Source organism: Desmodus rotundus, chromosome 12, assembly GCF_022682495.2.
Source record: "Desmodus rotundus isolate HL8 chromosome 12, HLdesRot8A.1, whole genome shotgun sequence".
NCBI classification, from domain to species: Eukaryota; Metazoa; Chordata; class Mammalia; order Chiroptera; family Phyllostomidae; genus Desmodus; species Desmodus rotundus.
This window is the reverse complement of record NC_071398.1, coordinates 48230514-48257838: the sequence shown is the minus strand read 5'-3', so window position 1 is coordinate 48257838 and position 27325 is coordinate 48230514. Positions and strand designations below refer to the sequence as shown.

At 39.8% G+C, this 27325-nt stretch overlaps 1 protein-coding gene across 2 annotated transcripts; it reads left to right on the top strand.

Annotated features, from left to right (window-relative positions):
* The first annotated feature begins 240 nt into the window (after positions 1 to 240).
* LOC112321247 (zinc finger protein 420) lies at positions 241 to 27325 on the top strand. 2 transcript variants are annotated; one of them, XM_053914914.1, is made up of 6 exons: positions 241 to 402; positions 3319 to 3616; positions 5720 to 5846; positions 6209 to 6304; positions 17715 to 17788; positions 26782 to 27325. In XM_053914914.1, the coding sequence occupies exons 2-6, from the start codon at positions 3602 to 3604 to the stop codon at positions 26878 to 26880; spliced, it is 411 nt and encodes a 136-aa protein (XP_053770889.1). In that variant the 5' UTR covers positions 241 to 402; positions 3319 to 3601; the 3' UTR covers positions 26881 to 27325. The 2 variants fall into 2 exon arrangements, with proteins under 2 accessions (XP_053770889.1, XP_024434423.3); XM_024578655.4 differs by lacking the exon at positions 26782 to 27325 and adding an exon at positions 18644 to 21084.

The following is a 27325-nucleotide window of genomic DNA, read 5'->3' as shown; positions in this document are numbered from 1 at the left end:
TTATGGAAGGTGAGGATCCAGAGGGAAGGTCACCAAAATACTAATTTTGGAAAGAAAAATTAGAGTTCAGCAATAATAATGCGAGTAAATCAAACGCAATGTATAGGAAAGTCTATAATCAAGAACGAGGTGTAGTGGAGTACAGGGCACGACACAGCACCCGCTTCTCCCCCGCGTTCCTGCGCTCCAGTCAGGCTCTGGCCCCGCCCATCTTTGAGCTGAGGAGCATGCGCAGTTCTTTCTAGACCCGAAATAGACGTGGAGTAGCCAAGGTCACGCGGTTTTTCTTTGTTCCTGTTATTTAGATTGAAACCCGATTATTTCTTCAGTCCATCTTCCTAGCAGGTGAAGCCTGAGGGGCAGTACAGACGTTGAAATCCCCGCTCCGAGCCTCCTCCTGTGGTGAGTCCGGCATCCCTGGGAGACGCTCCTCCCAGACGCTCCGCGTTTGTTTCTGGGGAAACTCTGAGGCCGTGCCTGCCGTGGTCTTTCTGCTTCGGGCCGTTGGGTACCTCTTTCCCCGTGGTTCTCCTGCTGAAAGCCTTTCCCCTGGGCGGCCTCCCCACCCCAGGCCCTTTGAAGTCTCGGGAGCCAGACTCGGGCAGTGTGGTGAAACCTTTCGCACCCCTCCCGCCCCCTCGCCGCTTCCGGTCTGTACAGACAGGATTGCCTGTTTTGAAAAGTCTACATACAGTCCACCGCCTCCCTTGGGCGATCCCCCCATTTAATAAGAGTCCCGGACCCCAGGAAGAGCTCACTTTCCATAGGGTGGGAAGGCACGGTGTCCCCAGAAGAGGTGCCCTGCCCCACGCGGGGAGCGGATTTGTGGAAGCGGCGGTGGTGAAGGGTCGGCAGGGAAAACGGAGGAATGAGCCTCTGAGGGGATCCCGAGACAGAAAGAGAGAGACAGACGCGTGAGGGGGAGAAAAGGTTGGTGAGGGGCCCTAAGAGACTGCCACGCAGATAGGATGTAGGAGGGACGTGGAAGTGAAAGTGCAAGTGGGGAAAGGAGCCTGAGGAGGAAGAGAGGGAAGAAATGCCGAGGATACTGGGAGCCCCAGAGAGTCGAGGGGAGCTGACAGGGAGAGGGGCCTGTGAGCAGAGGTAGGGGCAGCAAAGGGCAAGGCGCTTCAGAAAGAGGGAGTGGTTCTGAGGAGACCAGTTGGGGAGCGAGAGCAGGACAGAAAGGGGGCTTGGGGGTGACGGATCAGAGCACTGAGTCAGCGGTGGGGCGGGGGTGACAGGACAGACTAACCGGCAGCCGAGGGGACGCAGGCATGGGGGGCGGGGCGGACGCAAACGTGTACAGAGGTGGGAGCAATCAAAACTATGGAGAAGGAGCAAGTGAAGGTGAAATAGGCTTCAAGAGTTTCGTGGAACAGGTGTAAGGATATGAATAGGGAAGAAAAGAGAAAGAACATGAGGGGGGAGGGGAAACAGGAAAGGACAACAGTGCAGAGAAACAGGGAAGAGACAGAAACAGAAATAGAGAGAAATGCACAGAAATAGAGTAGCAGGAAGAAGGGCGACTTGGATGTGGATGAGTGATGAGCTGATGGGACGTGGAGGATTAAGTTGTGATTTACGGGCTTGTGGCTTTATAATCTATTCAGTTTAACATTTGCTGAGTTGTTTCAGTTAAACAGAGTTGAATGATAATTATAAATCTCCAGTTAATGAGGCTTGTAAATTTTATAATAGTCTGCTTCCAATGGCAACCGTTATTCACTCAGAAGGCAGAGACTTGTCTGCCAGTATTAGGTCCCTTCTTGTATCCTGGGATGGCAAGAGGGAGGTGAGGGACAAGAAATGACTGAGTCTGTCACCATACTTTGATCAAAGAAGTCACTACAGTAAAAACAAACAAACAAAATTCCAGATAGTTTTCCATTAAAATATATTGTGTCTAGTGTAAATTCTGAGCCTTGCATCCTTTCTGTTTATCGTATGTTGGAACATCCAGTGATACTTCTTCAATACTATTAGATTATTTCAGTGTGTACTTGGTAAAAATGTCAATGATCTTAACAGAATCAAGTTTCATGACTTTGTCTAGTGTTCCTCTTTCTAGTGCAGCTTTTCCCTTCCCTTTTGTGATTTGTTGAATTAGTGTCTGTGAACCACAAAGGAGCTGTTCCCCTCATGTCCCTCTGTCCTTTCTCTGAAACAATTGAAGGAAGGACTGGATTGACCTGAAACATGATTCGCAGAAAGGCCATCTACTGATTGTGTAATTTGATGAACATATTTTCCTAGCTAATATTTTTTAAAGCTCTCAGCATCAAAACTTGCATTTATCATTTTATGTTTTTAAAATGTATTTTTTGTAATTTTCTGTAAAAGAAGAAAAAAAAATTTTGACTAGGCAGCTTGTCATTCTAGAAGTTTCTGCCTGAAGTCCTCCGTGTACTCAGAGAGGTCTGAGGTGTGCTGGGTGTGATGTGTCTGGCCCAGTGCTACAGAAAACAGCTCTGGGGGAGCAACACAGGCACCAGGAGGGAATTAGATAAGGATGCCATTTCATGGGCCCCACTGCAAACCTGCAGAATTATCATTTAGTGGATCCCTAATTCCCTAGGGGTCTGCATGCTTATTTAAGCCAAACTGTTTCCCTCTGGATTCCTGTTAAATCACCTGAAAAATTTTAAGAAATGACATCAGCCGTGTCATTGTCCACAGAGTTGGACAACTGCTCTGGGTGGAGCATCATTGTTTAATGAGGTGTGTGCTCCAGGTGATGCTAAAGTGAGTCCAGTGATTAGCAGGAAATTCTTTGGGGTGCATTTCTTTTAATCTGCAACCAGAGGGTATGATTATTGATTTTAGAGAGAGAGGAAAAGAGAGAAAGAGACAAACATTTATGTGAAAGAGGAAGACCTGTGTGCTCCTTCCTGCATGGGCCCTGACTGGGGATCCAGTCCACAATCTAGGTAAGTGTCCTGACCATGAAACAAACTCACAACTTTCCATGTGTTGGAACATCCAGTTGCAACATGTGAAAGGCCAATGTTGCAACCACCTGAGCCACCTGGCCATGGCATGCATGTTGTTTAATAAGAAAAACTTTATTTAGAAAGTCAGAGGTACAAGAAATGGGCTCAGGGAACCAGAGACAAGAGTCATAAGATGGGCCCCTGGAGCTTAGGAGAGAGAAAGGGCAAAGGTTATCCGCAGAGGGGAAACAAAGGAGAATGGGAAGGAAAAGGCATGCTCTGATGCATTTGTAAGAGTGAGAAGCAGGCTTTGGTCAGGGAAGGCACTGGGGAGCTCTGCTGGGTTTGAGGTTCAGGAGAGCAACGCATGTTCTCCTATCTGTAGGATTTTGTGGACATCTATGGGAGAAGACAGCACCTGAAAAGAAGAAAGAAAACTCAGTGTGGTTTCCATGTAGGAGCTCTTTATTCCTGACTCGCCTTTGACAAAGGACAGGAGAAAGTGGCCTTTTCAGCATTTCCAGGTTTCTTTTGCCTGTGGGTGTGGTGGAAGCAGAAAAAGGGGCTGTGCTGAGGCCTTTGAAGGCACATTGTCAAAATGCAGATGTGACTCCTCCGCATGTCATCACCTGAGAAAGAACCCAGAGCAGGAGCAGGACCACGAGGACATGGCTGTGTCTCAGGTAAGCGATGTGTTCTGGGTGAGAAGAGAGGCTGTGTTTGCTTTTCCTCCCAACATCAGTGGATTAAGAACCAGCTCCTTCTCTGCTTCTGATGTTTTTGAGTAGTGAGGGGTTTTTTAAAATTTATTTATTTTTTTTCCTTTGTTTCTTATGATTGTCAAGCTCAGCAGTTTGTACACTTATTTCCTTTGCCCAGAGCCTTCTCTACATTTTCATTATCCAGTTTCCCCAAGAACACGAAGAATTTCCATCCTGAATTAATGACCTTTAACTACTGAAAATATCCCCTCTGTGACAGATCAACCTGGGAGGGCACCCATGTCAAATACCCCTCTTGGGATGGGCCAGAAGCTCGGGTATTGGTGAAGAAGGGTTTAGGTTTATGTGTCTGTAGCATCCGCTCTATATAGATCAGGAGTAAGAATGAACAATTTACTGGTGAGGATAGCTCAGAAAGTTCTGACAAAGAAGAGACTTGCTTACTAGTTTGAGACAAAAATCTTGCTATTTAAATGCACTACAATGTCTGTGTCAACAGATAGGAGATACATGTGCATTTCCATTTGCAAAAATTAAAGTTTATTTGTGATCACTTTCACATAATGATTTCTTTATTTCTGTATTTCTGCCAGTAATGTCACAGCAGTGATGATGTGTCCTTCTGTGTGCCTCAGTCACCTGATATCTATTGTTCCAGTCCAACTGATACCCACTTGGCTGAAGTGCTCTCTTCAGTGTACAGTAATAGTTCCCCTTCATCATTAACAAGGATCTAGAAGGGAATTACTGAGAGATGTGCAAAAACCATCACACTTCCCATCTTCTTCTTAGTTTCTGTTTGCTTTGGAAAATGAAGGCTGTACTTTATTTCCTAGAGATAATTGGGTTTTGATGTGGAAGATTTAGTTAATCAGTCCTTGTTCCTATAAATTTTCATTATATTCCACACTTTCATTACAGATATATCCTATTTCTTAGTTTTTGTACTTTGAATAAAGTTTACAAGAGTAATACAAGTGTATTTTCAATTCAGTTAAATTTCTAAGATATAGCTCTCCACTAATGATACATAAAATTTTAAGAGAAATAAAAAACTAAGAAATAATAGCTCTAACTTTATGTATGTTGCTCTCCTTGTTGTATTTACAAAACATGAAGAGCACCATCCAAAACTGGATTTGTGAGATTTACAGAATCACAAATTTTAAATTCATTGACATGAAAATTCTCTTTTCTGTCACTTTTCAATTGTACCTAGTGTCCATATATACATCAGTCTCTGTGCATAAAATGTTAACATTTCAGTTATTTAGGCTTTGACTCTCCTCAGATGTTTGCATTCTTCTCAGTTACAGAAACTCTAATACTCATGAGGTCTCCTTACATGTATTTGCCTGTGCTTGTTGAAAAATTGTACATCAAGTTTGGAGAAAAATTTAGCTCTACCCTTTACTATGTTTCACAAAATACTATCATAACATAGGAAGAATAATTTTGTTCTGAGATTACTTATACAAAATTTTCAAATAATATTTTGGCTGCTGTTTCTTATTTCTTGAAAAATGTAAATTTTATAAAACTTTTTCAGCTCAAAGATATGTACGAATTCTGTATTCTTTTCTGTACTATTCAGAAGTACGGACATGGACCAGAGACATTGCTGTCACTAGTAAAAAGTGAGCTTGTTAAAGATGTGGCAACACAGGCCCCATCCCAGAACTCCTGTATCAGAATCTGCTCTTTTACAAACCTTCACTTCTTTGTTATCTGAATTAAATGTGAATAAGTACTTACACTTTCAACTCACCATGACTTTTGTAGCTGAGAAATGTACACAGCTCATTCTGAGTGGTACAAATACAACACTCACATACATATGCCTGTGTCGATGCCTTCGTCTTAACGTTTATTTTCCCCAAAAGTAAAGACTCTGTTTTGGGTTTGTGGTAGGCAACCTCATTTCTCAGTGTTTGAAAATACAATAGAGTATATATCTGAGTCAAAATGATTTTAGTAAGTAATTCAGGGTACTGTTTTAGCTCAAAACCACTTCTCCTAACACTGTTTGCCTGTGGGATGACATAATGAACTCTGCTGTTTCAGGGGTCTTTGACCTTCAGGGACGTGTCAGTAGATTTCTCTCCAGAGGAGTGGGAGTGCCTGGACCCAGGTCAGCGGAAATTGTACATGGACGTGATGTTGGAGAACTACAGGACACTGGTCTCCCTGGGTGAGGATGACTTCCTTTTGGACTTCCTGCTCCACCCACAGGGTTTCCTTTTCTTTGTTAGTTTAACATCTTTTGGGGGCTTCTGCTTTGTGTGGGAGCCTTTCAGACTCTTGCTCTCAAGGGAGAAATTGGAGGTTATCCTGTGTGGACAGAAAAGGTTTTGTGAACAATGTAAATTAGAAACTTTTAGTGTCTGAAAACTTTACATGTGGTCTAGAATAATTAAGGTGGTACTGCAAACAGTATTTTGGAAAATCATTTTCTAGAATATTTTGTATTACCAGTTTAATTACCTGAGAAGAAAGTGGAATGGGAAATGGGAAAATTTCCTCAACACTAATGATTCTTTCTCATATAAACAGGTCTTTTTGTCTCTAAGCCAGTTCTGGTCACCTTCTTGGAGCAAATGAAGGAGAGCTGGATTGTGAACAAGGAAAAGACAGTATCCGCCCACCCAGGTAGGTGGGAATGGGGAAGCAGGTGACACAGGCGAGAGGCCCAATGGTCATGGAGGAAGCCAGACCTTAAAGTGTAATTTGGGAAGCTGTTTTTCAGTGGAGAGGATGATGAGAAGCCCAGGTTTATTTCTGCTGCTGTCATAAAGGGCCAGTTTGTCTCCAACATGTCCGGTGACCTCTCTCATCCTGTTAGCACTTGGGGCCAAAGTCTTCCCCTTGGCTTGCGAGAGCCACCGTGGTCTGGCTTCTCTTGCATTGCTTTGGGGACCCTGGAACATCTGTGTACGTTGTTGTGAAATGTATGTTAAGCTTTTTTTTATCAACTTTTGCTTTTTTTCTCAGGGAAAGTGATTATGAAGGAAAAGGTTGATGCAGAAATCCCAAGAACCCTGGGGACAGGTGTCATGTTTTCTGGTTTATAGAATCTAATACAGTGGAGGCTTCAAATAAGACCCTACCAAGTTTAGACTGACTCAGTGATTGCATCACAGCAAGATGCACCACCCAAAATGAGACAACCTAATTTTCTGCTTCACTTCAAAATGTCCTTTTGCTTAGTATGAAATAACAGAAGAAATTTATAGTGTATGTTTTAATTCCTTCATGTTAGAGTAGTTTACTGTGTTTATTTACCTCACAGAGTTCTTCAATAAGTTACTGCCATAGCTGACAACAACACTGCCCACCATGTAGGAAAGTCTCTATTGTTACCTGATTTCTTCATCATTTTCCTTTGGTGAGAAGTGAGTTGCAGAATTATTAGGCACTTCATATATTTTAAATTGTTTGGTGGTTCTTTGGTGCTCCCTGATTCTGCCCCTTGAGTGTGTTGCTTGTAGAAGTGGTAGGATTGCAGTCTAACATGGTCTTAGGCTGTCCACTGGTCTGGGTCCTCCCTGGAGGTGCAAGGTCAGCCACCACCTACAAATTGCCCGGGACCACCTGGCACGCATTACAGAGTGAAGTGCAGATGGCTCCTAATTCAGCTGGGTTTGTAGGGTCCCTGGAGAGGGCAAGATGTGATCCAAGGCCATGTGTGGCTAGTGCCGGCACGTGGCCACTGAGTGAGAGGTACGGGGCATGCAGAGACCAGATCCAGCTTGTGTGAAAGATTTAGGAGAGTCTGAACCATGACGCAAGAGGGGCCGTTTGTGTGGAAAAGCTACTGGACACGGCTTGGGTGGGTTGTCAAGTTAATGGGGAAGGTCTCAGGGAATCATTGGGGCAGGGCTGTAGCATTGGCCAGGTAGGCAGAGACTCAGATATGGCACTTTCCTTCTATCTCCCTGGTGGGGAGAGCTCAGCAAGGGAACAATGGCCTCAGACAGGACTTCTGTGTGGGGGAAAGCTGCTCCTCCAGCCTTAGCCCTGAAGCCAGACAGTTGAGTCCCTCCCTGAATGTCCCTAGCACCTTTCAGTCTGCTGTCCCAAGGCTAGAGGTCAGAGCGAGTGAGTCCCAACAAGTCTGTGTCAAGCCCTTCAGGAGGAAGACTTGGACTTCAGCATCTCTCAGTCTCACTCAGCTACAATCCTCACTGGTTTTCCATCGCGTTTCCTTTTCAGTGATAGATTCCCCAAATTTAGTTGAGTTATGTTTTGGTTTTTATTCATGTATTAGAGAAGTGAATGATAGTTTTCAACTCAGTACACTTAATATATTGTGGGACTTAATGAAAATATGAATCAGCCATATGTCATTTGCCATTAAAATTATGTGCTCATTTGGTTTTTACTCTGTGTTTATGACTTACTATATTTTGCCGTGTAACAAGGTCCTGTGTATAATGCCCACCACATATTTGGCCCAAACTTTCAGGAAAAGAGTATCTTTCATTTTAATTTTTAAATTCAATCCTGTATTTATTTATATTTATTTAGCTACTTGTTTTTTTTGTATTATGAAGGCATTTTAGCATTTTTTTAAACATTATGGTATAGGAAATTTCATTAACAAATTACTACATAACACAAGAACCTGAAAAGGTTATTTCAGGTACTACCCATGTATAATGTACATCTTTAGTTTTCCCTCAAAAATTTGGGCAAAACACGGCACAGTATACGTGGCAAAATATTGTATCTTGTTTCTTTCTGTGCTTCATTAATGGTCAACGTTTGTGTTGTCCAGTGTAGTTACTGTAATAGGGTTAATTTTATATCAGTTCGTGGGTGAATTTATATTCTCTTTCTGTGAGATAAAAACATCCCTAAATTGAATATAATTTTTGAAAGCTATCAATTTCAGAAATTTCTTGTTTTAAAATTTGATAAAAATCATGTGAGCACAAATCTAGCATCTTTTTTCAGTATATTTCATTGATTATGCTATTACAGTTGTCCCATTCTTCTCTCCCCTCTATCCCCTTCCAACCTGTACCCTTCTTCCCTCCATCATTCCTCTCCTTAGTTCATATCCATCAGTTGTACACATAAATACTTTGACTTCTCCATTTCCTATACTATTCTTAACCTTCTGCTCTCTGTTTTGTACCCACCATTTATGCTTCTTTTCTCCTGTACCTCTTCCCCCATTCTTCCCCCAGCCCCTCCCCACTGATAACCTTCCCTGTGAGCTCCATTTCTGTGATCATGTTCCTGTTCCACTTGTTTGCTTAGTTTGTTTTTCTTTTTGTTTTTCTTTAGGTTCAGTTGTTGATAGATGTGAGTTTGTGGTCATTTTACTGTTCATATTTTGGATAATCTTCTTTCTCTTAGATAAGTCCCTTTAGCTTTTCATAGAATAAGGGCTTGGTGATGATGAACTCCTTGAACTTGACCTTATCTGAGAAACCCTTTATCTGCCCTTCAATTCTAAATAATAGCTTTGCTGGACCAACTAATCTTGGATGTAGAACCTTGCTTTTCATAATTTTGAATACTTCTTTCCAGCACTCTCTTGCCTGTAAGGTTTCTTTTGAGAAATCAGCCAATAGGCTTATGGGAACTCCTTTGTAGGTATCTGTCTCCTTTCCTCTTGCTGCTTTTAAGATTCTCTCTTTATCTTCCATCTTAGGTAAATTAATTTTGATGTGTTTTGGTGTGTTCCTCTTTGGATCCATCTTGTTTGGGACTCTGAGCTTCGTGGACTTATATGTATATTTGTTCTGCAGAACTGGGGCAGTTTTCCTTCATTATGTTTTCAAATAAGTTTTCAATTTCTTGCTTTTCCTCTTCTCTTTCTGGCACCCCTATGATTCGGATGTTGGAACAGTTAAAGTTGTCCCAGAGGTTCCAAAGACTCTCCTCATTTTTTTTGAATTCTTGTTTCTTCATTCTGTTCTGGTTGAATATTTGTTTTTTCCTTTTGTTCCAAATGGTTGAATTGAGTCCCAGTTTCCTTCCCTTTACTGTTGGTTCCCTGTATATTTTTATTTATTTCACTTTGTATAGTCTTCAGTCCCTCCTTTATTTTGCATCCATACTCACTCATCTCTGTTATCAGTGTTTTGAACTCTGCATGTGATAGGCTGGCTATCTGTTGTTTAGTTCTTTATCTGGAGTTTTGATCTGTTCTTTCATTTGGGCCATATTTCTTTGTCTCTGTGTACCTGTTATGTTATAAGGAGTGGAGCCTGAGGTACTGGGTAGCTTGGGGCAACCCACTTCACTGCATTGTGGCAGTGTATTCAGGGGAGGTATCAGAGAGGGAATGGTGGAGCTTGGTTGGGTCTCCCCATTTTCAGTCACTTCCCCCACTATGCACAAACAAAGAGAATATGACCTTCTGGTGCTCATTCCCTGGTGGGTGGGCTTGTGTACTTTTAGGAACCCATTTTTCCCCTCCAACAAAATCTCCTGTGAGATTGGCAGTCTCTCCCGCCTCTGCAAGCCCCCACAGGTATTGACAGCCAGAGTTTTTGAAGCTTTCTGTTGCCAGCTGGAACCCTAGATTGCGTAGTCTGTGTGGCTCCCCAGTTGTTCCTCCTGGTGTATGTGCACTTAAATGTGGGACTGCCCTTCCACTAGCCACCACCTCACCCACCCTGTCTGCCTGCTGCCGACTTACCACAAGTCCTTTTAGCCCTGGCTGCCCATCTCTGCCCCTCCTACCAGTCCAGATTAATGCTGCTTCTTTAACTCATTGGTTGTTGGCTTCTACACAGTTCAATTTTCTGGCAGTTCTGCTTGTTTTTTGTTTTTATGTTGGTTGTTATCCTTCTTTTGCTTGTGTGAGGAAGCAAAGCTGTCTGCCTACGCCTCTATCTTTGCTAGAAGCCCCCCCCAATCTAGCATCTTAACCATCTATAACTGTACAGTCCATTCATGCTAAGTGTACTCTCTTTGTTGTCTCCGATCTCTTGCAGCTTCCATCTGGCAGAAATGTCTCAGTGTACATTAAACAACCATTTCCTCTTTTGTCTTAAAACCAAGACAGATGTCTTTGTTTTTTTCCTGTGAGGTGGACTCCATTAGATTACTTACCTAAATGCACCCTATAGTATCTGTGTCTCTGTGACTCGTGTGCTTCACTTAAAAAACGTCCTTAATCTTTGTCCTTTGTGCTATGTGGTGTTAAGTTCTTTCTCAATTTCCTGACAGAATACAACTCCTTTGTAATTTTTATCTATTTATTTATGCATAGACATGGGGTTGCTTCCACCTATTATAGGCTTTTGTGAATTGTACTACAGTCAACACAGGTGTGCCAATGTCTCTTGCAAATCCTCCTTTGAATTCTTTTGGACAAATACCCAGAAGCAGAAGTATACAATTAGAAAACAATCCTATTTTTAATTTTTTGATATCCCACTTGTTATTGATAATGTTTGTACCAATTTATCTTTTTTTGATCCTGTTCATTTTAGTTGTGATTTGGTGTGTGTGTGTGTGTATAGTGTGTGTGTGTGTGTGTGTTTTAGTAGAGAGTGCAAACATATGTCTCTTGGTTGTACCTAAAGAACCACAGGAAAGATGCAGAGACTTGAGTAAACATACATCAGGCAAGAAGGTCTGTGAATGACTTCTTCAAAGAGCAGTTTTGGCTTTGCAGCAAAATTGTGTAGAGGTTAACAAGTACTCACACATGCATAACCCCCACCCTTTCCCAGTGCCCCCCACCTGAATAGTACACTTGTGATATTTATGAAGTTACATTGGTCCATCCTCATTGGCTGAAGTTCATGTTCTTTGGTTAAATACTAAGGAGCACAGTTACTGGATCATGTAATAATTGTATGTTTAGTTTTGTTAGAACCTCCAAACTCTCTTCCCTAGGACTGTACAATTTGACATTTTCACCAGCCATGAATGAGAGTTGCGGTTGCTCCACATCCACAGCGGCATTGCTGTTGTCAGCACTGTTTGTTTAGTTTGCATAAGCATTTCCTTACTGACATCTGATGTGGAGGTTCTTTTCAGATACTGATTTTCTATCGATATATCTTCTTAGTGTGCTTTCTTTTAAGGTGTTTGAGCCTTTTTAGTGGTTTGTTCTCTTGTCACTGTTGAGTTTAAAACATTTTTGTATGTTACACCTAATCCTGTATGTGTCGTCTTTAGCAAATATTTTTTTTCTTAACTGTGGATTCTCTCTTTTTTATTTCTCATGATGAGGATCATATTTTTGTTTGTTTTTTTCTTAATGTTTTAGTTAAGACATGGGAATTTAAATCTTAATAATACAGAATGAAAAACAAAGATGGTTAAGAATGTGTCTTGAAGAAGTGTGATGTGCGTACCATGAAGATTCTTCATAATCAATAACTTGGAGATTATGTTTGCAGTTATATTTTTGAATATAGAATATAAACATAGAGTCACATCATGAAGGGGGATGTGATGAGATAATCACTTTTTGACGTTACATGTCCACTAAATAACATTTTTAATTTCTTCCAAATTGTACAGTACCAAAAGAGCAATGGTCATTTTGTTCAGTTTTATATCTTCACTATTGTAAGGAATGCTGCAGCTGATATGGGTGTATAAATACTGCTTTGAATTTGTATTCTCATATTCTTCGGGTAGCTCCCCAGAAATGGAATTGCTGTGTCCTGTGGTACTTGTTTTGTCAGTTTTTGAGGAACCTTCATCTTGTTTTCTGTAGTGGCTGCTTGGGTGTTCTCATTTCTCTGTATCATTGTTGATGCTCGTTTGTTGATTTATTGGTAATTGCCATCCTGTTACATGTGTTGTGTGATGATGTTTCATTGTAGGTCCAGGTTGCATTTCTCTGATGATGAATGGTTTGAACATCTTTTCATATGCCTATTGGCCATCTTTCTGTCCTGTTTAAAGAAATATCTATTCAGGACGTCTACCATTTTTTAATCAGATTGTTTGATTTTTTTCGATGTTGTGTAAGTTCTTTATATATTTTGGATAATTAGCATCATTGGTGGATAACTTTGCCTATTTGGTAGATTGGTGCTTTGCTTCTTTGTTTTGTTGATGGTTTCCTTTGTTGTGCAAAAACTTATTTTGTCGTAGTCTCATGTGTTTATGTTTTTTCTTGTTTGCTATATCTACCTACATATGTACACAAACATATTTGTAAGATCTACAGCAGGTATCATTGACTTTCCTTTATTCCAGTGTTTTCGTAGTTCCAGGTCTTACATTCTGGTTTTTAGTCCATTTGAATTTATTTTGGTGTGTGGCATAAGAAAGTGGTCTAGTTATATTATTTTTGTGTGTATTAGTTCAGTTTCTCTCGCACAACTTATGAAAGAATCTGTCTGTCCTCATTGTGTGTCCCTGACTTTTTTCTTATAGTTTATCATATGTCTTTGGTCATTTGTAAAATTGAGTTTCTTCTTTTACCATGGTGTTTTGTTTTTTTTTTTAATATATTTATTGATTATGCTATTACAGTTGTCCCATTTCCCCCCCACTCCACTCCATCCTGCCCACCCCCCTCCCTCCCACATTCCCCCCCCATAGTTCATGTTCATGGGTCATACTTATAAGTTCTTTGGCTTCTACATTTCCTACACTATTTTTACCCTCCCCCTGTCTATTTTCCACCTATCATCTATGCTACTTATTCTCTGTACCTTTACCCCCCTCTCCCGCTCCCACTCCCTTATTGACAACCCTCACGTTCTAGTTGTTTGCCTAGTTTGCTCTCGTTTTTGTTTTATGTGTGGTCATTAATAACTGTGAGTTTGCTGTCATTTTTACTGTTCCTATTTTTGATCTTCTTTTTCTTAGGTAACTCCCTTTAACATTTCATATAATAAGGGCTTGGTGATGATGAGCCTCTTCAACTTGACCTTATCTGAGAAGCACTTTATCCTCCCTTCCATTCTAAATGATAGCTTTGCTGGATACAGTAATCTTGGATGTAGATCCTTGCGTTTAATCTTGGGTAATGTAATGATGATGTGCCTTGTTGTGTTCCTCCTTGGGTCCAGCTTCTTTGGGACTCTCTGAGCTTCCTGGACTTCCAGGAAGTCTATTTCCTTTGCCAGATCGGGGAAGTTCTCCATTATTTGTTCAAATAACTTTTCAATTTTTTGTTCTTCCTCTTCTCCTTCTGGCACCCCTATAATTCGGATGTTGGAACGTTTCAAGGCGTCCTGGAGGTTCCTAAGCCTCTCCTCATTTTTCCAAGTTCTTGTTTCTTCATTCTTTTCTGGTTGGATGTTTGTTTCTTCCTTCTGGTCCATACCATTGATTTGAGTCCCAGTTTCCTTCTCATCACTATTGGTTCCCTGTACATTTTCCTTTGTTTCTCTTAGCATAGGCTTCATTTTTTCATCTGTTTTTCGAACAGATTCAACCAAGTCTGTGAGCATATTGATAACCAGTGCTTTGAACTGTGCATCTGATAGGTTGGCTATCTCTTCGTCGCTTAGTTGTATTTTTTCTGGAGCTTTGAAGTGTTCTGTCATTGGGGCCATTTTTGTTTGTTTGTTTGTTTGTCTTGGTGCATCTGTTACTTTAAGGGGCGGAGCCTTAGGTGTTCACCGGGGCGGGGTAATGCTGGTCGCTGCGCTGTGATGCTGTACGTGGGGGCGGTGCCGAGAGGGAGCAATGGCGCCTGCTTCACTCTCCTCCGGATTTCAGTCTTTCACTCCGCTACCCACAATCAAACTGGGCCCCTCTGGTGTTGGTTCCCGAGTAAGTGGGCCTGTGCACACTCTAGGCCCCTGTGGGTCTCTTCAACAACCTCTCCTGTGAGGCTGGGAGTCTCTCCTGCCGCCCCAACCCCCAGGGGCGCTTTCAATCAGAGGTTTGAGGCTTTATTTCCCCGAGCTGGAGCCCTAGGTTGCACAGCGGTCTGCTTCTCTGCCCGCCGTTCGTCCGGTTTATCTGTGGGCGAATGTGGTGCCACAAGGTGCTACCCGCCACTCTGCCTGCCCCAGTCTCCGCCACTCTGAGTCAGCCGTCTGGGTTTATCTGTGCAAATGTGGGGCCGCAGGGTCTGCTAGTGCTCGGACTGCCTGCGCCATTTGTCCCACACTCCGCCAGTCTCAGTCCTGCCACAGCCACGCAAGTCCTTTCCACCCCAGTGCCGTCTCCGCCCCTCCTACCAGTCTGGATGAATGATTATTTTCTGTTTCCTTGGTGTTGGTCCCCCTTGCTGTTCGATTCTCTGTCAGTTCTGGTTGTGCGAGGAGGCGCAGTGTGTCTACCTACGCCGCCATCTTGGTTCTCCTACCATGGTGTTTTTTAAAGTTCTTTATATATTCAGAATTCTAAAGATTTAGAAAATACATGCTTTGCATTCACTTTCTTCCGTTCCACAGGTTGTGTTTTTTACCCACTGATGATTGGCCTTAATGTGCAGAAGTTTTTCTATTTGGTATAATCCCATTTGTCTCTATTTACTTTGTTTGCCTTTCCTTTTGGTGTTGTAGTAAAAAAATATTTCAAAATCTTTTTTATACCTTTTCATTTAGTAGATTAACAGTTACTGGTTTATGTTAAATTTTTCCTCCATTCTTATTTACTATTTGAATGTTATTTTATGTGTGGGTCCAACTTTACTCATATTTTACACATGGACAACCAGTTTTTTCAGCACTCTTTGATTATGTGAATATCCTTTTCTTATTTGGTTGTGTTTAGCATCCTTGTTAAAGCTCCTTTGACCTTGTATGGGAGAAGTTGTACATAGGCTCTTTCATCCACCTTACTTAATTATTTACATCTGCCTTAATGGTTTTTATTATACTTTATTGATAAGAGCAGCTTTGACATATTTTTTTTATATTTTATTTATATAATTTTATGGAGAGGGCATTGAGGGAGAAAAAAGGGGAGAGAAACATAGATATGCGAGAGAAACATCACTTGGTTGCATCTGACTTGGAATTGAATGGGCCACTTTTTTGGGGGGAATGATGCTCAACCCACTGAGTTACAGCAGTCAGTCCCCATATTAATTTTAGAATGAACTATTGTATATTTGCCAAAAGTGTCATTGGGATTTTGATGGGTATTGCTTTAAAAGTTTAGATCACCTGGGGTACTACTTATGGCTTACATTATTATCATTCCAATTTATGATCATAGGGTAAATTTTTTTAAAGTTCTTAATTTATTAATCCTTTTCTGAAAAATCTGCATAGTCCCCACCGATAAAGTCACTGAAGAATCTTTACTAATTTTTTTTTGTCAGCACCAATATTGGCCTTTGCAGTCCTCCCGACTTTCTTCATTGTGTTCTTGTGTACCCATCTCTGTTTTCTTGAGGCCGCCTTCTTCACATACAGGTCATTTCATAGAAGTCTGTTTGGGACCACTCTGTGTGGTTTCGGAGATTGTAGCCCCACGAGAGGAAGCTCTGAAAGGGGCTCATAAGTCTCCCTGGAAAACCAGGTCATAATGCAGGTGGCAGGCATGACTCAATTCTAACACTGAGGGTCCTGTGGGAATCAGGTGTAAAATGTATATTTTTCTCCTTTGAAGCCAGCTCTGCTCAGCAGTAAGCCCTGTCGGTATAACCCAGATGTTTGAGTTCTAGGCATGAAGAGTGAAACTCCCTACTTCATGATACACACCTTTACAGCCCTCTGGCGTCAGCACGTCTCGAAGACCCCAACCTGAAAAGATTTCTGTGTTTCTTCAATTTTTATCTATAGATAGTGTTAGTTTTTTATGACCATAGCCTTGTTGGACATTGATTGATAAGCTGTGCACATGTGCTGTGTCCCCTGCACGTCTCAACCCTAATAAAAGCCATGTCAGAGAAGGGCTCAGGGCATTCCCCGCTAGAGGGAACCTCGCTGGCCGATGTTCCCCCCACGAGTCTATGTTTGGGATCTTTTTCTGTGTGTGTGTAATCCGTTGGATCATAAATAAAGACAAAGCCAGTTGGCTTGCCACCTCCAAATTGGGTTCTGAATCCAAACACAAAGCTGACATCTGGGGTGGTCCTACACCCTTTGGCTAGCTTTTTTAAAAAAATTGCTTGAAGAAGAGGAACACATATGCCATGACCAAGTACTATTTATCAAAATAGACTATATAACTGTGAGCTTTCATATTTGAAAATATTACCTCTAGCTCTGGTTGTGGTTTCTTGGTTTTCTGGTGCAATCTATCAAGAGTCAGAATTCTGTTTCAATCAAATATATTATGCTGAAAGGCAACATAAAACACAAGAGTCGTTACCCTGAGAGTTAGAGTGGCCAGGAAACCAGTGAAAAGAATGGAGAACAGAGCTCTAACTCTAAACATTTTAGCTAAGAAGTAATTCATCAACGGTTCCATATCCCTGGAAGGAAAGGAAATTATATCAATACATGCTACATCCTTAATGAAACGGACAATTGTTACTCTTTTTTGTATGCCTTTCTCAGTAATCACAGGGATCTAGGCCACAAGGTGATCAGCAGGCACAAAATCACACCACAAAGACCAGTCCCTTAAAAGTAAAGGTATTTGCTTCATTAATTTAAATACTTCACATTTTTGTATTCCCACATTTATAGAATACCTACTATGTAAAAAGGATTAAGACTTACCTCTGAAACACACATTAAGAACATTTTGCAAATGAGGTTTTAGGTTTCTTCTCCCTTCAACCTTCACCTTTGGCTGACCCTTCTTATATCTGCAAGTACCTAGGACCAAACATCTGATAAGAAATAGCATAAAAAACAAATTTATTGCATGGTGTTGCCTGTCCAGGATGAAAAACATTAATGATTGTTTGTTTCTGATGAGGCATTCTACTGGTATTGAACTTGCTGGTCAGGACACTTACTGTGTCATTGATCATGGTGACCAATCTTTAAGCAACCACAGAAGAAAACTGAACTTTTCATTAATTGATTTTTTTCTTGAATACAAACTTTTTGATGTAACTTTTTCTTCTTTTACCTTTCTTGGTCTTGCTTTGAACATTTAACTTCCTTTCAGAGTACTCAAAAATGGAATGCAGTCAAAACCTGCTGGTAAGCTCAGTATATGCTCCTCAGAGTGTCAAAGCTGTGAAACTTTGTTTTGTCCCTTTCAGCTATGTCATCTGAAGACAACCATGCCTTGCTGACAAAGCCAGGGGTGGAAGATTTATTCTCTAAAGTAATACTGGTAAGATACGGAACGTGTGCCTTTGATAGTGTAATGAAAGCCTGATAAGAATGTGTGTGATGAGAAAAAGGATGTTAAAAGGGACATAACTAACTTAGGACAGTTACTCCTTGAAAAATCCTTGTTACCTCTACCGGTCAAAAATAGTACATATTAGGGAAATATCTGACTTTAAGTCAGTGACAATACAGATAAATTGTGTGTCTAAGTGTGAAGAGTAGAGACAGTTTTCTGTGTGTATATTCTTTCAAAGGCAGTCAGGACATTTAGGAACTCACATAATCAATCCATGGTGTGAATAGTCATTAGAATTGATTGAATTCTAGATTTAGATTAAATTTTCAGTCAGTGCCATCTAAAATTTAGTGATATATAATGCACGTAGACAATTTAAATGTGATCAGTTTCACAATCTTTTTATTAAAGGGTGATTATATGTTGTTGAGAAATAAGGGTTGTTTTCATATTTAAATATGTTATGTATCATGTTGTATACTTGGGAGTGATTTTTTTTAATTGATTCATTTTTAGAGAGAGGGAAGAGAGGGAGAAAGAGAAAGCCAAACATTGTTTTGTGAGAGAAACCTCAATTGGTTGCCATTTACACACACCCCTATGGTAAATGGAACCGATGACCCAGGCTAGCTCCCTGATTGGGAATAGAACTGGCAACCCTTCACTTTGTGAAACAATGTTCAACCAACTAGTCCCACCCTCCATGGCTGGGAGTGTTTTTTATACATACAACCAACCATGTTTAGTAGATACCACAGAATAGTTATTTGGGAATAAGTGTACATATTTAATGGAATTGTAGCTGTTGCTAATGGCCTTTCTGTCTTCATTACTTACCAGAGTACATATAATGAAGGTGGAAGTTACCAAGGTAATGAACACTGGAAAAATTTTGACCATGGGTTTAATCCTTACAAACATCAGAATCTTCAGCTTCCAGACAACCATTATAAAGGCCAAAAACTCTTTGACAAAATGTCAAATTACAGTACACATCAGGTTATGCCTATTGTGGAGAAAACAAACAAACAAGGTAAATGTGTCCAGTCTTTGAAGCAATCTTCCAATCACATTAAACAAGGGAATATTGGTACCGGGGAAGTCACTTACAAATGTGTACCATGTAGCAGAGTCTTAAGTCATATACTCAATCGAAATAGATTTAAGAAGTGCCAGACTGGAGAAAACAACTATGAACATAAAGAGTGTGGAAAAACATTCATTTGGCCTTCAGGTCTTACTGTACATCAGAAGATTCATACTTCTTTCTTCAAATGTAAAGCATTTGGCAAAGCTTTTAAAAGGCATTCATGGTTTACTCCACATGAGAAAAGAAATCATAGTGGGGAGAAACCTTACCAATGCAGAGAATGTGGGAAGGCCTTTAGCAAGTTGTCATACCTTACACGGCATGAGAAAATTCATACGGGAGAAAGGCCTTACAAATGTAGAGAATGTGGTAAAGCCTTTAGCCAGTCCTCAGGCCTTATTCAACATCAGAAAATTCATACTGTGGAGAAGCCTTATAAATGTAGAGAATGTGGTAAAGCCTTTAGCATGTTGTCATACCTTACACGGCATGAGAAAATTCATATGGAAGAAAGGCCTTACAAATGTAGAGAATGTGATAAGGCCTTTAGGTGGTTGTCCAACCTTACACGTCATAAGAGCATTCATACTGGTGAGAAGCTTTATCAATGTAGAGTGTGTGGTAAAGGTTTTAACCAGTCCTCAAAACTTAAATGTCATCACAGAATTCATACTGGAGAGAAGCCATATAAATGTAAAGAATGCAATAAAGCCTTTCGCCAGTCCTCAGCCCTTACTTACCATCAGAAAGTTCATACTGGAGAGAAGCCTTATAAATGTAGAGAATGTGGTAAATCCTTTATGGAGTCCTCGATCCTTACTAAACATCAGAGAATTCATACTGGGGAGAAGCCTTATAAATGTAGAGAATGTGGTAAAGATTTTGCCTGGTGCTCATCACTTAATCTACATCAGAGAATTCATACTGGAGAAAAGCCTTATAAATGTAGAGAATGTGGTAAAAACTTTGCCCGGTCCTCAAAACTTAATCAACATCAGAGAATTCATTCAGGAGAGAAGCCTTATAAATGTAGAGAATGTGGGAAAGCCTTTACACGGTCCTCAAAACGTGATGAACACCAGAGAATTCATGCTGGAGAGAGGCCTTATAAACGTAGAGAACGTGGTAAAGACTTTGCCTGGTCTTCAAAACTTAATCAACATCAGAGAATTAACACAGAAAAGAAGGCATATAAATGTAGAGAATGTGGGAAAGCCTTTACCCAGTCCTCAACCCTTAGTAAACATCAGAGAATTCATACTGGAGAGAAACCTTATAAATGTGGAGAATGTGGTAAAGCCTTTACCCAGTCCTCTACCCATACTAAACATCAGAGAATTCATACTGGGGAGAAGCCTTATAAATGTAGAGAATGTGGTAAAGCTTTTAGGGTGTCTTCAACCCTTACTGAACATCAGAGAATTCATACTGGAGAGAAACCTTTTAAATGTAGTGAATGTGGTAAAGACTTTTCCCGGTCCTCATCACTTAATCAACATCAGAGAATTCATTCAGGAGAGAAGCCATATAAATGTAGAGAATGTGGGAAAGCCTTTACGTGTTCCTCATCTCTTAATCAGCATCACAGAATTCATACTGGAGAGAAGCCTTATAAATGTAGAGAATGTGGTAAAACATTTGGGTGTTCCTCAACCCTTACTCAACATCAAAGAAATCATGCTGAAGAAAAGCCTTACATATGTACAGAATGTGGTGAATCCTTTAGCAAGTCCTTAAATCTTATTCAACATCAGAAAATTCATACTGGAGAGAAGCCTTATAAATGTAGAGAATGTGGGAAAGCATTTAGGCAGTCTTCAAAACTTAATCGGCATCAGAAATTACATTTGGGATAGAAGCCTAATAAATGCCAAGAATGTGGTAAAGGCTTTAGGAAGTCCTCCTATGTTAGTCAACTTCAGAACTTTCATACTAATGAGAGGCCTTATCAATGTGGAGAATGTGTAAAGCATTTAGGCGGTCTGTACACCTTACTAAATATGAAAAAATTCATACGGGAGATAAGCCTTATAAAAGTAAGAATGCTGTAAAGCCTTCAACCAGTCTGCGTACCTTACTCAACATTAGATAATTCATCCTGTAGAGATGCCTTGTATATATACAAAAATGTGGTAAATCCTTTAGCGAGTCTGCAGCCCTTACTAAGTATCAGAAAATTCCTACTGGAGAGAAGACTTAAAAATGAAGAGAATGTGGCAAAGACTTTATCAAGGCTTCAACACTTACTAGACATAAAATTTATACTGGAGAGAAGCTTTATAAATATAGAGAATGTAGTAAAGCTGTTAGCCCGTCCTCAAAACTTAATTGCCATCAAAGATTTAAAATGGGAGAGAAAACTTGTAAATGCAGAGAATGTAGCAAAGCCTTTAGGTGTTCCTAAAATCTTAATTTACACTGGAGAGAAGCCTTATAAATGTAGAGAATGTGGTCAGGGGTTTAGCCAGTCCTCTCACCTTTCTAAGCATCAGAATATTCATACTGGAAATAATGTATATTATGTGGTAAAGCCATTAGGCTGTCCTCTGACCTTACTAACATCACAGACTTCATGGAGGATAAAAACTACAAATGTAGGGAATGTGTCAAAGCTTTTCACCTGTGCTCGATACTTCTCAACATTGGAGAATTTATGCTACAGAGAAACAATAAAATTTGAAAAACTTGACAATACCTTTTACCATTGTTCAAATGTCATTCAACATCAGAGAAGACTTAAAAATGTAATGAATTTGGCAAAGTTCTTAATCCTCCATACCTTAATCCACATCTGATAATTCATACAGGAGAGAAGCATAACAAATATATTTAAAATGTCGCAAAGCTTGAACCAATATTCAAACTTTAGTCAACATCAGAGTTAATTGTAAATAAAAACAGTACAAATGAAAAGAATGTTGAATACTGTTTTTCAGTACTCAACAGCTTATTTGATACACAAGAATTCACACTAGAGCCCTGGCTGGTGTGGCTCAGGCTGATTGCGCACTGGCCTGCAAACCGGAAAGTTGCTAGTTGATTTCCAGTCAGCACCCATGCCTGGTTTGGGGTCCAGGTCCCCAGTTGGGGGCATGCGAGTAACAACCGATTGACACATCTCTCCCACGTTAATATTTCCCTCCCTTCCCCTCTCTCTAAAAGTAAATAAAATCTTGTTTTTTTAATTAAAGAACATTTATTTATTTTGCAGTAAGACTATATCTTAGGACATAACTAAATTTTGTCACCATCCCCCACCCCAACTTGAAGAAGGATTAGTACAGATATGAAGATTAACTGACAAAGAAAAACTTCCTTCAAAATCATTGTAACAATGTTTAAGTAAGAAAGGGGTGGGGGGTTCTGGATTTTCAGATTGAAGAAGATCCTTAGATACCATCTAACACATTCAATCCTGACCACCGTGTCCCAACACAGAAAACAGGATTACTATGATAGAAAACTTTTAATACAGGTTGATATATACGCCTGTGTGCCAAGCCCAAGCCCAACCATCTAATGCTTCCAGCACAACTAGTTCCCAGCCTGTAAAACCTTTTTTAAAGAGTTAAGAAGAATTCATACCAGATAAAACTTTAAAAAGAAGACTGTAGGAAACAGTGTATCAGGAATGCACACTGCAATGGAATTATGTGTTCATAATAACGAACAACTCAAAAATAAGCAGTTCACAAGAACCCATAGAATTTATGCCTGAAAGTGGCTGTCAGGATGTAAAAAAATTTAGGAAAGTATGTGTACTTGAAAATATCTCAAAATACCAGAGAATTTACAGTAAAAAATTAATGCTACTTAGTTTTCAGTTATTGCTCTGAATCAGAATTCTTACTATAGAGAATCATCCAAAGTTTAAAAACATAGACTATTACCTTTTAGTGTATTCCCAAACATCTAGGAGATGGGTGTTGGCTATGTATCCTGTTACATATTGACAGTATTTGAGATGTTTTGAGAAGGAAGTATTCATGTGATTCCAGTCTCATATCACTTCACGCTATTAGGTTTTTATTCCTAATGTGTATGTGAAATAATGGGGTTCATTGTTGCTGCCTAACACATCTGTGAACTCTTATATACTAGGTGGGTTTCACTACTATACTTTTCCATAGAAGCCTGAGGACATTGGAATGCACAATGTATGAAGAAAATCTAAATGGAGATGCCGTTTGTGGTTGACTTAGAGTTTTGTTGCGTGTCTCCACACAGGGTGTCTTTTCTTTTTTGCATTAATGTAAGAAATAGAAAGATTAAGTACTTTACCAAGATACCCTTTATAGAAACCATTATGTCAATATATTAAAATCCTGATGTATCTTCAGGGTAGTCATAGATAGAATTGATGAATATTAATTGATGTGGTTGGAACAAAAAAGTGGTCAGGGATATGTGAGAAAGTACGGACAGCTTGTCCCTAAGTACATGAAATTGTTTGTCTGTATTTGCTAAATAATTAGCTTCCAGTTTCAAAACCAAAGAAAGCTCTGCTATGTGGTCATTATATCACAAGGACAGAAACTCTTGCTTAATGATTGTAATGTGTATGTTGACATATGGTATATTGACAAATTTTGACATGCTCTATTTAGATGATGTGAACTTAAATTTTCATTAGTAAAGCTGAATGAAGTTGATATATTTATCAACTCCAAGGTTCATATATTTAACCTTGCTCAAACTTGTAGGTAACAATATAATACTTGGTAATGCACTGCAACTATGTCATTAATAATTTCTTCAGTGACTTGAGACATTCATGTGAAAAAATTCTGCAGTGTTGATATATTTTGTGGTACCTACTAGGACATTATGATATAGATACAATAGAGATGACGTGATTTTTTAAAAGTTCAGCTAAGGCATTTTATGATATTGCTGCTGTGCCATTTATTTTCTGTAACTAGGAGCCTTGAGCTGCCACTGCATTTTCCTGCAATTTCATGCTCTAGACAGTAGCTCACACAGTCACAATTAATTGTACAGAGTCCGTCAGAAGTAACGCCTGCTTGAGTGTGGTTGGTAGGGTACGTGAATGTCTCGCATAAGGTGGACAAGCAATTTGAATGTTTCATCTAAAATATATGGTGTGTATGAGTGTGATATTGTTACAGCATTAAATACTTATGATTTTGTAATAAAAGATTTTGTAATTAAAAAAGGTGTGTTATTTGTGCCAAACTATTGAAGTTATTGAAATGACATACTTAAAACTGCTGTGACGGATAGTCTTCTTTCACCTCAGGGTGTTCTGACATTTCTTCATGAGTGATGTTCACGTTCAGATCCAGCACACCTAGGTGTGAAAGTGATGTTTGTGGTTACTGTGGCAACTGACCTCCAGTGTCCTCCACCAGGAATTTGTTCTCTCTCCAAAACAAGGGCTATATGTTCTTTTATAGGCCGTCTTAATTTTTCTACTCCATGTGAAATATTTTAATAGTCCTGACATCAAAAACATAGGAACTGATTTGCAAGAAGGATCTAAAAGGTGTAACTGTTTCTTGCCTGACTCCTAAGATTTAACATTAAGATACTTTTAGGGTTAATGTGAAGGTAAAACTCAAAACCCTGACAAAATCCAAATCAAAGACATGGTCCTAATGCCTGTTGAAGTCAGATTCCAGTTGATTTAGATGGTTCCCCTGAAGTTACTCCTTTTGGACACAATGTATTAGTGATCAGAATCTAGGGAGTGTGAGAAGCACAAGGACCCTGGGATAAACCTAAAAAGCCAGATGTGTGTTGCTAAAAATGGTGGGTGTAGATAATAACAAATGGAGCTCTTTTGTTCCACGTAGAATGCTATTAAAAAAAAAAATATGCCCTGACTGACGTGGCTCAGTGGATTGAGCATGGGCTGCAAACCAAAGGGCGCCGGTTCGATTCCCAGTCAGGCAGGGCACATGGCCTGGGTTGCGGGCCAGGTCTCCAGTAGGGGGGCGGGGCACATGAGAGGCAACCACACAGTGATATTTCCCACCTTCCTTTTCCCTCTCTAAAAATAAATAAATAAAATATTTAAAAAAATACTATTGTACAGTTTACACTTCTATAAAGTTGTACTATAAAAATGTGACTTGATAAACTTCCAATCTTTGAAACTTAGTATTTATTAGAAGAAGGTAGCTGGGAAAAGCTGCTTATTTCACAAGAAAGACATTGTTTCTAGTACTCTTAGATGTGACTAGGTGAAGTCAGGAACAAAGAAGGGAAAGAACTAGATTTCTATTCCCAGGAGAACTGGAGTCAAGAAAAAGGTCATTCCTCACTCTGGCGCCCAGAAATAGGTCTGTGAAGTACATTCTACCCGGCAAAACTGCACATTTGCTGTGGACTGGAGACCTCTGAGTACCACCTTTCTTTTTTTCTTTATTTTTCTGAATGTGGGGGTTTATTGAGGTGTGTTTGTTGTGTTCCACCATAATATATGAGGAGGACCCTACATTGAATTGGAGGAGTCTTATTAGACACTTATATTTATTTGTCATTGAGGCCTAGGAGTTTTTAAAATTTCTTTTGAGGGAAAAAGTAAATGTATCCCCTCCCCCCCCCCGCCGCCGACTCAAGCATGTGCAGCTGCAGGGAATACAGATGGAATGATGTGAGTAAAGTTTGCCTCTGGCTTTGAGTTTACTTTAAAACCCTTCAATTCTAATGCGTACTTGACAAAGTTGTAACAGTGTTCTGAAACAGACAAGACTCCAGACAGGACATTTTTCAAGGTCCGACTCAGTACTTCTTCCTCTAGTTGGGAGAGTACACAGAATGAATTCTTCCAGGGAGGCCTACCCTGAGCACCCTGTAATCCACGGATGGGTTGAGCAGTGGTGGAAAGAAAACCCATGTAAAAAGGTTGTGGATTTGTATTTAAATATTTTCCAAACCACTCTTTTTTATTAATGATTAGATTAGGAGGCTGATAACTTACCTGTATTTCTAATATGAACCCTCCTAAAGTAGGGCATCGAATAAATTAATTAAATAATTGCATTGGAAAGAAGTAAATGTATTTAGTGAGAACAAAGGCAGGAAAAATTTCTGATGGAAGCTGCACTGTTATATAATTAATATTATAATTATCAGCCTCCAGTGTGATTACACATCTGTACCATTTAATATTAAGCTTGATGTAGGTATAAGATATAAGATACATAGTTATAGCATAGGGAAAAATAAATTTTTATTGTGGTAAGCCAAACAAAATCTAGGAATATGTTTTACCATAACAAAACTTCCAGGAAGCTCACTGGGGGATTTTCAGTGAAAGAATTTTTTTTGTTCTTGCATATTTTTTCAGTGACATTTTCTTTTAAGGTTTTAAAGGTTTATTTTTAGAGGATGGGAGAGAGAAAGAGAAGAAAATGTTACTGTGTGGTTGCCTCTTGAGCACCCCCTACTGGGACCTGGCTCATAACCCAGGCATGTGCCCTGACTGGGAATCAAACTAGCAACTTTTGGGTTCACATGCCAGTGCTCAATTCACTGAGCCACACCAGCTAGGGCAACATTTTCTTTTTTCAACTGGTCTACCTGGACCTCCCAAAGTCAAGACTGCAGATGGGAGCATTTTATCTCCAATAATTGTACCACTTTTGAAATACTGATCTCAAGAATTCCCTTTTTATGTTACTATCCTCATTCCTTCTATTTAACATTCTTTATCCTTTAACAGTTACTTATTTTTCTTTCTTTTTTTTTTTTTTTGTAAGTAGGAGAGAGGACATCAAGTTCTGTTTCCACTTACACATTCATTGTTTGGTTCTTCTGTGATTTTAAGAGAAGAAGGGAAACAGAGTTAGATAAATATAAATTTGTTGTTCCACTTATTTATGCATTCACTGATTGATTTTTGTTTGTTTGTTTGTTTAAGATTTTATTTTTAGAGGTAGAAAAATATCAATGTGTGGTTGCCTCTAGAGCTCCCTGTACTGGGGACCTGACCTGCAACTCAGGTATGTGCCCTGACTAGGAATGGAACCTGCGACCTTTGGATTTGCAAGCTGGAGCTCAAGCCACTGAGATACACCAGCCGGGGATCATTGGTTGATTCTTGAATGTGCCCTGAGCAGGAATAAAACGGCTACCTTGGTGTATCAAGACAGTGTTCTACCTCACTGAGCTACTCAACTATAGCTTTAGAATAACCATTTATATTTAATTAATTTAGAAATACATTGCCTTTCATTGTCTAACTCTCCTGAATTAACTATGTGTTCTCATTTACCGCATTTTCAAATTTTAAATGGTCTATCATGATGGAAATACTTGTAAATAACCTGAAGGACCTAGGCCTCTTTCTCCATGCTGCCTGAACATTAGGAAGCCTCAGGACCGGATGCGCTGTTTCAAACTTAATCGCTTCACAGGCAGTAGTTCAAAATGATGTACAGAAAACCAAAGCAAACAAAATGAAA